The sequence below is a fragment of the Euleptes europaea genome, chromosome 2 (assembly GCF_029931775.1).
Source record: "Euleptes europaea isolate rEulEur1 chromosome 2, rEulEur1.hap1, whole genome shotgun sequence".
In the NCBI taxonomy this organism is placed as follows: Eukaryota; Metazoa; Chordata; class Lepidosauria; order Squamata; family Sphaerodactylidae; genus Euleptes; species Euleptes europaea.
Genome location: NC_079313.1, coordinates 115426951 through 115442673, shown reverse-complemented (window position 1 = coordinate 115442673; position 15723 = coordinate 115426951). Strand labels below are relative to the sequence as shown.

Sequence of the window (15723 nt, the reverse complement as noted above, 5' to 3'; positions counted from 1 at the left end):
AGGGCTGTTGCCTTCATGCCCTGTTTGTGGGCTTCCCAGAGGTATCTGTTTTCTGTGGGGAACAAAGAGCTGGATTAGACCTACTGTCTGGTCCTTTGAACTGAAGCCACCAGAGATTGAACCTATGGCCTTCTGCATGCAAAGCAGAGGCTCTTCCACAGGGTCACAGCCCCTCCCCAATGTGCACCCTGAGAGTATACCACCCTGTCCATATTGCTTAGCTTTTTGTCTATACGGGTTTCCCAATACCCAGTATCAGCTTTTTGAAATTCACCGGAGGCTGCTGGAAGAGAGGCAGGTGGGAAAGACCAGCTGCCACCAGGACCTTCTACTGGCTGTTGGATCTCACAGTTAGTTATTTACTGTTAGCTAGAAAATATTGCCTACATGAATTTGTATTAAATATCATTTTATTTTTACTGATAATATTGTATAGATGCATAAAGGTCACAACTTATCTGAAAGCGAGGGTTGCCAACCTCCAGGTACAAGCTGGAGATCTCCTGCTATTATAACTGATCTCCAGCCAATAGAGATCAGTTCACCTGAAAATGGCCGCATTGGCAATTGAACTCTATGGCATTGAAGTCCCTCTCCTCCCTAAACCCCACCCTCCTCAGCCTCTGTCCCAAAAACCTCTCTCAGGTGGCGAAGAGGGACTTGGCAACCCTACTGTAAGCAGTTCTCTTACAAAGGGATTTGAAAGGGAGATTAGAAAGAGAGACTGCTGAATTACAACTAATAATGAAGCTCAAGACAATGCATTCTCCTGAATAGAGACCTGGGATTCACATCTCATTACCAATGCTGATTTCTCCACACCTGCTACTCCTCTGCATATCACATCTAATCCAATCATGCCTGCTAATGTCATTTACTTGCTATTGGTATTTACATGCTATTGCCATTGGGTGTCTGAACTCAGTATTCTCTACTTAAGGATAGATGTACTCACATTCTAGCTGTATCTAAAGAAGTGAGCTGTGACTCACAAAAGCTCACACCCTGCCAGAAATTTTGTTAGTCTTGAAGGAGCTACTGGACTCTTGCTCTTTTCAACTTATCTGCTGTTATTCTAGATGTAATTTATAAAAAGGCAGTATGACAAACTAAGGGATTCTCAAGGCTGTGTTCCAACACTAGGAAGTATCTGATGTGTGCTAACCACTCACATTGTTCAGTTGTAGCAACATTGTGCAAAATAATCGCAAGGCTAACTCGCACAGTTAGGGTTTCCAGGTCTGTCTTTGCTACTGGTGGGAGGTTTTTGGGGCAGAGCCTGTGGAGGGTGGGGTTTGGGGAGGGCAGGGAATTCAGTGCCATAGAGTCCAATTGCCAAAGCGGCCATTTTCTCCAAGGGAACTGATCTGTATCAGCTGGAGATCAGTTGTAATAGCAGGAGATCTCCAGCTAGTACCTGGCAGTTGGCACAGTGCATGTCTTTCATGAGGCTGTTGAGCAGCACTGAATCATCGCTCCATCCATTTCTTGCTTCAGGTCCGCCTGGTCATTGCAGAAAAGGGGATCCCATGTGAGGAGCGGGACGTCAGCATGCCGCTGACTGAGCACAAAGAGCCCTGGTTCATGCGGCTCAACCTTGGGGAAGAGGTGCCAGTGATCATCCATGGAGACAACATTATCAGCGACTACAATCAGATCATCGATTACATGGAAAAGACCTTCACAGGAGGTAAGATGAGACATGTGAAGACTGTCAAAAGCAGGGGTCCTCCTAGGGAGGAATCTTCAGACTAGAGTCCCGTTTCCCTTAAGTGAATAGATAATGAAAGTGGAGAAGAGCTTGTAAGCAGGGCTGCCAATGAATTAAACAAGGTAGTTGAGTAAGCAGTTTAAAAGGCAGAAGGTGAATCAATGTACCCAAATTTGCATAGATTACTTTTTGTGATATTGATAGAAGTATGGGTTATAAATAGGGTTACCCGCTCCAAACTGGGAAATAGCTGGAGATTTTTGGGGTGGAGCTTGAAGAGGGTGGGGTTTGGAGAGTGGAGGGACTTCAATGCCATACAGCCCAATTGCCAAAACAGACATTTTCTCCAGGTGAACTGATCTCTGTCGCCTGGAGATCAGTTGTAATAGCGGGAGATCGCCAGCCACCACCTGGAGGTTGGCAACCCTAGTTATAAACCTGTTAACAAACAATGCAGCCATTTTCTCTGGGGGAAATGGCTCTGTAGTCTGGAGGTCTACTGTAATTCTGGGAGCTCTCTAGGCCCTACCTCAAGGTTGGCAAGCCTAGCTTTGCTTCACAAAAGTTGCCAGTTGTGCTAAGAAGCTGCCATGTGGCACAGTTTACCAACTGCAACCATACTGTGCATCTGCAGGCCTAGAAAGCCATCAGATTATATAGGGTACATGTGTGCATTTGCTCCACCATGGGAAATCTTGCAAGTACAGTTTCCCTGCAAAGGTGGGGGCGAATTTCACCAACCAGTTTTCTCCCTAGGGTTGCCAGCTCTGGGTTGGGAAATACCTGAAGATTTTGGGGGTGGAGTCTGAGGAAGGAGGGGTTTGGGGAGGGGAGGGACTTCAATGCCACAGAGACCAATTGCCAAAGCGGCCATTTTCTCCTGGTGAACTGATCTCTCTCGGATGGACATCAGTTGTAATAGCAGGAGATCTCCAGCCGCCACCTGGAGGTTACATCAAAATAAACACAGAAACAACATTCAGTCATCAATATACTCAATTTCTCAATCAACATACATATATATATCATATCTGACATCTGTGAAAGAGACACATGGATTGTTAATCTTGTTATAGGATATGATAAAGGATTAGAACATATAGGTTAATATTGAGATTAAATATATAACATGCTATTTTGACTGGAATTATACTTACCTGTGTTGCGACTGGTGGAACCAGATATGGTGGTTTATATTATATTTCACTGGTTGGTGTATGTTAATAATATATGTATATGTATGTTGATTGAGAAATTGAGTATATTGATGAATGAATATTGTTTCTGTGTTTATTTGGATGTAACTATACTGTAGGAGCCCCGTGGCGCAGAGTGTTAAGCTGCAGTACTGCAGTCAAAAGCTCTGCTCACGACCTGAGTTCGATCCCGATGGAAGTCGGTTTCAGGTAGCCGGCTCAAGGTTGACTCAGCCTTCCACCCTTCCGAGGTCGGTAAAATGAGTCCCCAGCTTGCTGGGGGTAAAGGGAAGATGACTGGGGAAGGCACTGGCAAACCACCCCACAAACAAAGTCTGCCTTGGAAACGTCGGGATGTGATGTCACCCCATGGGTCAGGAATGACCCGGTGCTTGCCCAGGGGACCTTTACCTTTTACCTTTATACTGTACACAGAAGTGTCTATTTTTTGCTAACCACCTGGAGGTTGGCAACCCTATTTTTTCCTGTTTAAGGCAGAAGGGCCTTATCCCATCTAGAACATGATGGAGACTCACTTTTCATGTTGACGCAGGGGCCAATGTTTACATGGGAATTATATACCTACATTTGTGTTGGGATCTTCTCATTACAGCCTTCTTTCCCAGTTCTGTTCCCAAAGCCTGCTAGGCTGAGAAAACCCAAAGGCTAAGGACGGGTATTTCAATGGGGGCTTTGCCGCCGTTGTCACAGATCCCGTCATCTGTGCCAGCAGATGCTTGAAGAATGGCCTTAAAATAGATCCAAAGGAGAAAGGGAGCCTTGGCAGCAGAACCGAATTCCCGGTTGCTTAAGCTCTCACATTCAAATGAACTCCCCTCCCCACCCTGCATTCAGCAGATATCAGCTGGAGCTGATATTCTGTCACCAGCAGAATATGAGACTTCGGGTTAGTTAAATGTGCTGGCCTTTGCTGAATCCCCGAAAGATGTAATCCAAGCTCCGTTTCTAAATATATTTATCAGGAAGTGAGGGTGAAGACAGACATCACACTTTGCAGAGCAGTGGGGCAAATTCAGCAGGACTTCCCAAACTTTGGTCTAAATATACTTTTATTTGGTCTAAATATACTTTTGGGGAGGGGAGGGACTTCAATGCCATACAGTCCAATTGCCAAACTGGCCATTTTCTCCGGGTGAACTGATCTCTATCGGCTAGAGATCAGTTGTAATAGCAGGAGATCTCCAGCTAGTACCTGGAGTTTGGCAACACCTAAGGTGATACCACTTTGAGGTGATGCTCTAGGCTGCCTCCCGTAGTCTCTGTGGGTCTTTAACACAGAGGCTAGGGGAAATTCTGAGAGCATCACTATGTGGAGGCTATTTTTCTGCCATTTGTCAGTTCCTCAGGGGCAGGAAATTCAGGCTTGGGTGGGTAATTCCCCAACCTGGGTGAGTAAGTGAAAGGCCTACCTGTAACATATGTGAAATAACTTCTCAGCAACCAACAAAATTTACCCCCTTGCTGTCACCCCATGCTCCAGGGCTAGCATATGCACGTTGGTTCTTTGCTGTTGGGGATAATTCTTGGTTTCCTGCAGATAAAGCACAGACCTTGGTCAGGGCAATTTGGAGGGTTTTCAGGGGAGGAAGAGGATTGTGGCAGATTGTAAAGCGTGTCTCCTACCCTGGCTAGCCCACACACACACTAGGCATAGAGATATCTGCTTTAGAAATAGATCTGTGATAGCAGAACAGTGGTTAAAATCTTACATGAAATGATGGGGCATAATCTGTTTATTGACTCTGCAATTACACCATTAGGTCTTTTTAAAAGGCTCAATGAAATCTCAAGGCAGGGACTTAACTGGCAATTTATTAACTGCAAGAATAATTCTGGCTAAAAACAGGAAGCCTGTATATCTAGTGAGTGATATGGATTGGAGAAAATAGCCATGGGGCATCATAGATGTGATGTGAACCAGCTGGCCCAAATCCATTCAAAACCAGGAAGGAAAGATGCTGCACTTAAAAGACCCTTTGGGGAAAAACCTTTTCCAGTTCATTCAGTATTGGGAAGTGTTGCAGAACACCCTGTTGTTCCATTAACTTTTAGAGATCTGGAAAAGAGGGTTGAAATCAGAACCGTGGCAATTCTAGCAATTCATACTAGCAACATCGCGAGGAGGTCATAAGGCAGGGGTCTCCTCTGGTGCTGCACCGCCCTCCCAACTTCTGCTCCATTTCCCCTCTTTTTGGTTCTCTTCCTGGCTGGCAACTCTTAGCTAGCAGAGATCATCTACCCACCGGTAGGAGATTTTGGGGGAGGAGCCTGAGGAGGGCAGGGTTTGGGGAGGAGAGGGACTTCAATGCCATAGAGTCCAATTGCCAAAGCGGCCATTTTCTGGTGAACTGGATTTGTTTCCCCGCTCCTACACATGAAGCCAGCTGGGTGGCCTTGGGCTAGTCACAGTTCTCTTAGAGCTCTCTCAGCCCCACCTACCTCACAGGGTGTCTGTTGTGGGGAGGAGAAGGTGATTGTAAGCCGGTTTTGATTCTTCCTTAAGTGGTAGAGAAAGTCGGCATATAAAAACCAACTCTTCTTCTTCTTTTGTAACATACGTTACAGGAAGATACATTTCCATTGAGCATTTGAGCTAACTTCCCAATGGTGAGAGCGGTTTGACAATGCATCCAGTTACCTAGAGGGTGCTGTTCACCCTCACTGGAGGCAGAGGCTGGGCAAGCCATCAGCTGAGGGTGCCCTCACTTTGGAGTTTCTGCACGGAACAATGGGTTGGACTAGATGGTCTATGACCGTGTTGGCGAACCTATGGCACGCGTGCCCGACCTGGCACGCGTAGCCCTCTCTGCCGGCACTCGGGTAAGTGCCTCGGGACGGGACCGAAAGTCCAGACGGGCGAGGCAGCGACGGATGGAAGAGGTGGAGAGAGAGCAAGCCCGCTTCCCGAGGGACGGGGCGAGGAACCGGCAAGCCGACAGAAGATGGAGCGCAGAGACGCGGCGGCGCGCTGCCGCACCCCAACTGTAGCCCCGCCGCCCGGTCTCGCCTGCGCCAGTCAGAGGACTTGGCTGGGGGCGTGGGGAGGAGGGCAGGATGTTTCAGCCCTCCCTCTAGTCCCGCCTCCAAGACCTTATTAGGGCTGAAACATCCTGCCCTCCTCCCCACGCCCCCAGCCAAGTCCTCTGACTGGCGCAGGCGCGACCGGGCGGCAGGGCTACAGCTGGGGTGCGGCAGCGCGCCGCCGCGTCTCTGCGCTCCGTCTTCTGTCGGCTTGCCGGTTCCTCGCCCCGTCCCTTGGGAAGCGGGCTTGCTCTCTCTCCACCTCTTCCATCCGTCGCTGCCTCGCCCGCCTGGACTTTCGGTCCCGTCCCGAGCCACTTACCTGCGTGCCGGCAGAGGAGGCTCCACCCCCACCAAAAGTCGACCACGAAGCCTCTCCTCACCGCCCCATTTCTGGTTTATTCCCCCCCACACACACACACACACACAAGAGAGGTGGTGTGTGAGGTAAAGCGCCACCCTCCCCCTCCCCTCACAGCGCGGCCGGGTTTTGAATGCGCGCTCGAGGGCCGGCAGCGCCAAGACGGGCGGCGAGGAGGAGGTCGGGGCTCGGGGGGGTGGGGAAAGCAATGTTTGATTCAAAACTCTGCATGGGGGGTTATTGGCCATTTATGAATGGGAGGTTTTGCATTGGATTTGCCATTCAGATGCACATTTTCCCCATCCAGATCCTCAGAACTCAACAATAAGCCCCCCTGCAGAGTTTTTTTTTCAGACTGAACCCTCTGAATATAGAGCAGGTTTTGCTTCATATATTTGCCTTAGGGTTGCCAGGTGTCTCTCCCCCAATCATTTACCTCTTTTCCTGATGGTTCAGTTACAAATATCAAGTTTCACTTTGAAGAAGAGTTGGTTTTTATATGCCGACTTTCTCTACCACTTAAGGAAGAATCAAACCCGCTTTCAATCACCTTCCCCTCCCCACAACAGATACCCTGGCCATTTATGCATGGTCAGTTTTGATGTTCGCTAAAAGCTCTTTTTTAAAATGCGAATTTAAAACTGCCTATTCACGGTCTCGAAGCAAAAGGAGAAATTCCATCCCTCCCACTTGCCTGCTCCTTTGTTCCTGTTTGCATAGCCATTAGCATGTGCATAGCTAACCCGCTGCTGTTATTTTGCATGGTTCCTTCAGGGGGATTCTTCAGGTTAAATTGCCGTGTTGGCACTTTGCGATATATAAGAGGGTTTTGGGTTGCAGTTTGGGCACTCAGTCTCTAAAAGGTTCGCCATCACTGGTCTATGACAAGGGTAGGCAGGTCACTCGGGAGTGACCAGTCACTCTCCAAGCAATTAGCTCTCTCCCTTTCCGTGAGTGCTGCTTCTGCTTCTTTTTCAAGCGCCTGCAGCAGCTTCTCTCCTCTTTTGTGCAGGAGAGGAGGTGGAAAGCAATTACACATGCCTTTGCTCTGGAGGGGAAAATGACAAAGCCAGCAGCCTTTCCCATCTGCCTCTCCTCCTCCTCCTACGTGCTCCCTTGTTCTGGACAGGAAAGGAGCCTGTTATTGACTCTTTTCCCTGTGCATCAAAGCTGCTATTTGCCTCTTCCAGGGAAGCACACTGGTCACTGTATATTTCCCCCCTGCAGGGAAAGTTACAATTTGCGGTGATGGTTTGCTTTGGGCAAACAGCAGAGGAAAGGTTTTCTCTGGAGGCCTGCTCTGAAACACACTTTTGTGACCAGCTCTGCCTATTGAACCACCATTTTGACTCTTGGGGCGGGAGGGAATCATCTTGCTCCTAGAAACATACAATCTGGCCTCATCCAAAAGGCTGGGAAAACTATAGCAGGAAAAATCAGTATCAAAATACACGACAAGGTACTCTGATGTCCAACCTTGGAATATCTCTAGGCCTAGCAGAGCCAGGAGACGAGCCCATCATATTCTGTTGGGGAGCAAACTTCTACCTGGCATTATATTTGTGTGTGTAAAGTGCCGTCAAGTCGCAGCCGACTTATGGTGACCCCTTTTGGGGTTTTCATTGCAAGAGACTAACAGAGGTGGTTTGCCAGTGCCTTCCTCTGCACAGCAACCTTGGTATTCCTTGGTGGTCTCCCATCTAAATACTAACCAGGGCTGACCCTGCTTAGCTTCTGAGATCTGATGAGATCAGGCTAGCCTGGGCCATCCAGGTCAGGACGGCATTATATTTAGTATCCTGGAACACCCCTGGCTTACTTTCTTCCACCATTCAGTAAGCAGAAGTGATATATCCACTTTCTCCCCTGTAATTTCCCCCAACAGAGTTATTTCCCTTTTCCTCCAAACAATCATAGGACCAATTCAGGTATAATGCAAAACCATAGTTTCATTAAACTATTATTCGATCATTGATTGTTGGAATGCAGGTTTCTATACCAGCTATGGTTAGTTAGGGGTAGGGTTGCCAGGTCCCTATACGCCACTGGCAGGAGGTTTCTGGGGCGGAGCTTGAGGAAGGCTGGTTTTCTCTATTTTCTCCCTTGTTTAAGTCAATTGCTAGCATATTCATGTTAATTATTATTTGTTAATTAGTATTATGTACTAATTTATGATATAGTGGTCCCTGAAGAAGGCGTTAATCGCCGAAACGGAAAGATCACCGGTTGAGAACAACTGCACTACTGAATTGCTACTCTCAAGAAGCATATCTGTGGAAGAAAGGGAGGTTGGCACCCCCTTTCATGGACTTACCTTTAATACTGTTATTTGTTTGTAACAAGGCATAGTCCTCTCTTCGGCGTTACTTTTAAGGCAATAATTAACAACACATGTTTTTGCCTACATACTATCAGTGGTGGATATGTCATTAAATACCACTACTTTATAATCATTGTGTCTAGCTTTGTGAAGTGCTGTTTCTAGTTTGCTGAGCATCCAACAGCATGCTAACCTTTGTTTACCAAACCTCCAGGTACTAGCTGGAGACCTCCCGCTATTACAACTGATCTCCAGCCGATAGAGATCAGTTCCCCTGGAGAAAATGGCCACATTGGCAATTGGACTCTGTGGCATTGAAGTCCCTCACCTCCCCAAACCCTGCCCTCCTCAGGCTCTGCCCCAAAAACCTCCTGCCGGTGGTAGAGAGGGACCTGGCAGCCCTATAAGAAACACTGGCTGGTGCTTATGAAACAATTCTGTGAATTTTCCTTTGTTTTTAAGGGTGAAAACGCATGGTCGCTTTAGCCCCCTTTATTCCCTGTTTCAGCCAGGATTCAGCCAGGACCAAACGCGCGTTTGGTCTACAGTCAAATGTTAGGAATGTTTCAGGTAGCCAGCTCAAGGTTGACTCAGCCTTCCATCCTTCCGAGATCAGTAAAATTACCCAGCTTGCTGGGGGTAAAATGTAGATGATTGGGGAAGGCACTGGCAAACCAACCCGTAAACACAGTCTGCCTAGTAAACGTCAGGATGTGATGTCACCCCGTGGGTCAATAATGACCTGGTGTTTGCATAGAAGTGCAAACCTTTTTAGAAGTGCTAAGCAAACAATGATACAGTTCCACTTCTGAATCTCTATTCTTGTGTGACAGACTCAAGTAAAAAATGTATTCAACCCTACATGCCACCCTACCAATACCACCCTACCCATGGCCATCAAATGCCAACTGAAACACATGAGGTTGGATCCGGCGAGACATAAGTGGAAAGGAAAATGTACTTAACACAGTTCTATTTGTGCAAGCAATAGTGTAAGGGCATTTCAATATTTTAAGGAAATAACAATGTGAGTATGGAGCAATGGAATGTACGACAGATGGTTGGCATGATTTTATGTAATTTATTTTTGAAACTGTATCAGAAGAAATACCTCATGTAGGGATGCCAGTTCTCATGGATTTACAAGTGTTCTCCAGACTACAGAGATCAGTTTCCTTGGAAATGGCAGTTTTGGAGGGCAGACTCTATAGCATCACGTCCCTGCTAAGCTCCCTCCCATCCCCAGACTTCACCCTTCCCTGCTAGGGTTGCCAGCTCAGGTTAGGCAATTGATGGAGATTTAGGGAGTGGAGCCAAGGGAGAAGGATTTTGGGAAGAGGAAGGAGATCAGCAAGGTATAATGCCATAGAGTCCACCCTCTTCACCTGGCTGGCCTGTCACTGCCACTAGTAGTTATGTACTCACCATCAAGATTTTTTATTTTAAGCTGATTAAGTGGATTTTATTACAAGTTTTAGTTTTGATTTATTATATTATGTATTGTATGTATGTGTTAAGTGCCACCAAGTCGCTTCCGACTCATGGTGACCCTATGAATCAGTGTCCTCCAAAATGTCCTATCTTTGACAGCCTTGCTCATGTCTTACAAATTGAGGTCTATGGTTTCCTTTATTGAGTCAATCCATCTCCTGTTGGGTCTTCCTCTTTTCCTGCTCCCCTCAACTTTTCCTAGCATGACTGTCTTTACCAGTGACTCTTGTATTAGGGTACTGTATTTTAATTTGAATGTATTGTTGTTATTACTGATGTGAACTGCCTTGAACCCAGCTCTGGCCAGGAAAGGGCGGGATAAAAGACTAATAAAATAAAATTTCTCCAAAAGAACTGATCTCTACAGGCTGGGGGTTAGTTGTAGTTCTGCAAGATCTCCAGCCCCCACCTGGAGGTTGGCAACCCTACCTGGTATACCCCCCTTCCCAAATCTCCAGAAATTCCCCAAGCCTAACCTTGCCAATGCAGAAAAGAGGGGATACAGTCACTTTAACTTAGCACAAGCAGACAGGGAAGAGCCATTTCAGCCCTTCCGTTTGCGCAAGGACTGTTGCATGTGCGGAAACCTTCTGTGGGCTCTGACTAGGGTTGCCTGGTCCCTATTCGCCACCAGTGGGAGGTTTTAGGGGTGGAGCCTCAGGAGGTGGGGTTTGGGGAGGGACTTCAATGCCATAGAGTCCAATTGCCAAAGTGGTCATTTTCTCCAGCTGGAGATCAGTTGTAATAGCAGGAGATCTCCAACTAGTACCCGAAAGTTCTGACCCGAAGTTTTACACCTTGTAAATTTGGTGCAAAGCACCACAGACACAAAGGGCAATATCGAGAGTGGCGTAACACAATTATTACATGTTATGATCATGTAGGCAGCAGTTGCAGGACCCTTGCCAGCTTGCGACTCATCATCATTGTCCCAAATGCCCAGCGCTTTGAAAAAATCTGACTCTTGAATGCAAAATAAGCCACCAACACTAAGTGAATTCAGTTAATGGCTCAGATCCCAGAAAGGATTTCTGCAGGTGGAAAGGTTTTCTGTCCTCAGACCATGGCTTTCTACCCTCCCACTGGAGCCTTAAATGCCCCCTAAAATGGTGCTCCTGGAGGGCCCTGGACCTCCAGGAACAGCAAGAGGGTAGAATTGCAGGTCTACAGTGGGAAGGGATAATCAGGCAGAAATGCCCCTTTCGGTCTTTAGATAATTTCCTCTGGATCCAATCCAGTGTTTCTAATTTATTTGGAATGCAGAATTTAGATTACTAAAAGAACGCATAAAACACTTCTCATAATTAAAGGCGGCTTTTATTTTAGGTTTTTTCTTCTTGTTGTTGTTGCATTTCAGAAAATGTTGCCCAACTAATTCCAGAAGCGGGGAGCCTCCTTCATTCCAGAGTGGTGCAATACAGAGAGATTCTGGATTCCTTGCCCATGGACGCTTATACGCACGGATGCATCCTTCACCCAGAGCTCACCACAGACTCTATGATTCCAAAGTATGCTACAGCTGAGATCCGCAGTAAGTGGCTGTTAAACAGGGTTGCCTAGGAGTAAATGGCTGTGTGAGCATGTCACAATCATGGAGGGATTTGGATCTTGCAAGTTCCCCTTCTCCCAAAGCAAACAGCATGGAGTATTTAGTGAATGATCAACATGGGCAACAGTACATGTGAAAGAGATCTGGGAGTCTTAGTGGACCCCAAACTGAATATGAGTCAACAGTGTGATATGGTGGCTAAGAAGGCCAATGCAATTCTGGGCTGCATCAAAAAAAGTATTGTGTCTAGATCAAGGGAAGTACTACTACCACTGTATTCTGCACTGGTTAGACCTCACTTGGAATACTGTGTCCAGTTTTGGGCTTCACAATTTAAGAAGGATGTTGACAAGTTGGAGCGTGTCCAGAGGAGAGCGACCAGAATGGTCAAAGGTCTGGAATCTATGCCCTATGAGGAGAGACTTAAGGAGCTGGGTTTGTTTAGTCTGGAGAAGAGAAGGTTAAGGGGTGACATGATAGCCATGTTTAAATATTTGAAGGGATGCCATGTTAATGAGGGAACTAGCTTGTTCTCAGTTGCTTCAGAGACTAGGACACGGAGTAATGGATTTAAACTAAGAGAAAAGCGATTCCACCTAAACATTAGGAAGAACTTTCTGATGGTGAGGGCGGATCGACGGTGGAATGTGCTGGCTCGGAGGGTGGTGGAGTCCCAGTCTTTGAAGGTCTTTAAGCAGAGGTTGGATGGACATCTGTCGGGAGAGCTTTGATTGTGGGATCCTGCATGGCAGGGGGTTGGACTGGATGGCCCTTGTGGTCTCTTCCAACCTTGTGTGATTTTGTGATTTTTGTCCTTTCCCATGAAGTTTAAAATGAATGTTCTAATAAGAAACTGAGTTAAATCTAAAGGCGTTCTTCTGCCAGTGGAACAATCGTTGATTCCCTCTCAGTATAGACCCCCACTTCACTCCTATGCTGTTCAGGAGAGTCCCCTGGCCCGCCAGGAGCAGAATTTCAGAAGGATGAGTGAGGCAGAGAAGACAAAGAAAGTCCTCTTCCGCAAGCTTTGCTCTGCTTGAGGGACTTTGGATTCAACCCAACAGCTTGTATCCAATGCAATGCAGATGGAGCCAGCGTGGTGCAGTGGTTAACAGCAGTGGTTTGGAGCGGTGGAGTCTGATCTGGAGAACCGTGTTTGATTCCCCACTCCTCCACATGAGGACGGATGTTAATCTGGTGAACTGGATTTGTTTCCTCACTCCTCCACATGAAGGCAGCTGGGTGACCTTGGGCAAGTCACATTCTCTCAACCCCACCTATCTCACAGGGGGTCTGTTGTGGGGAGGGGAAGGGAAGGTGATTGTAAGCCGATTTGAGTTTCCCTTAAGTGGTAGAGAATATAAAAACCATACTCTTCTTCTTCTTCTACCACCTCCAGTAGCAGTCTTCTGTGTTCCTGTGGATCAGTGGGCCCCCAAAATCATCAGGGCGGTGGAAGTGGGGAGGGAATTGGTGAAAATTGCCTCCCCCCCCCCCCGTTTCATGAGTGGAAGTATCTTCCACAAACAGAACAGGAGTCCAAGCACCTAATGGAGGAAATCCCCAAATCTCCAGGAGTTTCCTAACCTGGATCTGGCAACTCTACCCCCTCCCCCATTCTCCGCCAGTGGCCAGGGAAGACCTGGCAACCCTATAGCTACAAAATGGCTTCCATAGGAGGTGGAGCCAGCCGCAGAATGGCTGCCACAGCTTACCTTCAGGCACACAGTGAAGATCCTTGAGCTGTAATGGCAGCTGCTACCAAAGCAACACTTTTAAAAATCTCTACACTCAAAAGCACTTGGTGGGTGCCTGGAAAAATGGCAGGGGGCACTATGGCACCCAGGAACACCATGTAGGGAACCCCCGGGGTTGGGGGTTAGGGTTGCAAAGGTTTTAGCCACAGGGAAGGGATTTTTTAACCTCTTTTATTAACGTACTAAAAACATGTAAGGCAAGAGCTGTGACTGATGAGCAGCTGGTAGCAATGTCACCAAAATCCACAATTAAGTAGTTCAGAATACCAGTTTGCACCCCAGAGTACAAATCTGCAAAATACACAGTTGTGAATGCAGCATTTGTAATTCTCAGACGATGAGCGCCCTCGTCATGCATCTGATCAAGCAAGCTCTGACTCACAAAGCTTTTTCTGTGATATATTTTATTAGCCTCTAAGGGGCCACAGAACTGTTTAAGTATGTCTAATAAATGTAACTCTGTCTGAAAGCACATAAAGCCCTATGAGCAAATGATGAGCATACGATACAACTGCTTTATACAGAGTCAGGCCATTTGCCCATCTAGCCAGCGCGGTGTAGTGGTTAAGAGCAGTGGTTTGGAGTGGTGGAGTCTGATCTGGAGAACTAGGTTTGATTCCCCACGCCTCCACATGAGCGGCGGACTCTAATCTGGTAAACTAGATTTGTTTCCCCACTCTTCCACACGAAGGCAGCTGGGTGACCTTGGGCTAATTCCTAATATAGCTCTGTTACAAGGACATCTTCGTCTGTGGTGTTACAGCTGGAGTGTTATTGGGGACATACATCCCCTAACCATAAAGATAATTTTAGAAGGTAGCCGTGTTGGTCTGCAGTAGAAGAGCTAGGTTTGAGTCCAGTAGCACCTTAGAAAAGACAAATAAGTGGGTTCTAGATCAAATCAAGCCTGAACTGTCCCTAGAAGCTAAAATGACTGAACTGAGTAGGGTTGCCAGGTCCCTCTTCGCCACCAGCAGGAGGTTTTTTGGGGTGAAGCCTGAGGAGGGCGGGGTTTGGGGAGGGGAGGGACTTCAATGCCATAGAGTCCAATGGCCAAAGCGGCCATTTTCTCCTGGGGAACTGATCTCTATCGGTTGGAGATCAGTTGTAATAGCAAGGGATCTCCAGTTAGTACCTGGAGGTTGGCAACCCTAAAACTGAGGCTATTGTACTTCAGTCACATTACGAGAAGACAAGAGTCACTGGAAAAGACAAGTATGCTAGGAAAAGTTGAAGGCAGTAGGAAAACAGGAAGACCCGTCATGAGATGGATTGGTTATGTAAAGGAAGCTGGGGCCTTCAGTGAGCAAGACCTGAGCAAAGCTGTTAACGATAGGACGTTTTGGAGGTCATGAATTCATAGGGTTGCCATAAGTCAGAAGTGACTTGACACAGCACCTAACAGATAGACAAATCGCCTGAGAGACCAACAAGATTTTCGGTGTATGAGCTTCTTCGAGTCTAAGGGAGCTTTGACTCTTGAAAGCTCACAGCCCGAAAATCTTGGTTGTGTGTAAGGAGCAGCTGGACTGATATCTAACCATGTAGAGAAACTCTTGGCATATGAAGTTAAATAAATAACTAAATGTTGGTACCCAAGTGCTCATTATATCCTTTCCAAAACCGTATTTCCCATAAATAAACAGGTGTTTTATGGTAACTTTATGATAGAATTTTATTGTAGCAAAACCTTTTAAGAATAAAAGCACACTTCTTCGAGTGCATGAGTGTGCTCATATCTGGAATCTATTGTTACAGGAACCCACCCTTATTGTTGTGATTACAACAACATGTGCATTTTCTTATGAAGCAGAGGGTTAGTTAAATACTCTGTGCCAACATAGGGCACCATTTTAAATTATGCTTTTGAAACCACTGAAGGAAAAGCAAGGCATTTTGTACCCTTGGGTTAATGATACCTATGGCTGGATGGCACTGCAGGCCAGTACTGTCATTGCTTACACAATTATCACTGTCTGCCAAACCCAGCTGGGCAGAACAGGAAGGAGAGGGACATGCACCATCAGTTCCACTAAGATTCAGGTAATTTATGTTCAGTCTCCAGGACATTATTCTTGTTTTTTTCCTTTATCTTTCCCTATGTTCCTTATTTATCTTCCTTAGTCATTCTCAGCTCCAGAGTTAAACACCATCTGGCTACTTGATCAAGGGTACACAAGAACCTGATTTTCTAATCCACTGGTATAGGTGGTTGTATGTGTAGAGATGCCCTGACCTGGATGGCCCAGGCTAGCCTGATCTTGTCAGATCTCAGAAGCTAAGCAGGGTCAGCCCT

At 46.7% G+C, this 15723-nt stretch overlaps 1 protein-coding gene across 1 annotated transcript in view; it reads left to right on the top strand.

The window, feature by feature from the left end:
* The window catches only part of GDAP1L1 (ganglioside induced differentiation associated protein 1 like 1), a 56165-nt gene that overhangs the window by 16649 nt on the left and 23793 nt on the right, over positions 1–15723 (top strand). Inside the window, exons 2-3 of the mRNA XM_056844102.1 lie at positions 1498–1690; positions 11479–11652. Of these exons, the coding sequence (XP_056700080.1) occupies positions 1498–1690; positions 11479–11652 (367 nt within the window). The remainder of the gene's footprint in view (positions 1–1497; positions 1691–11478; positions 11653–15723) is intronic.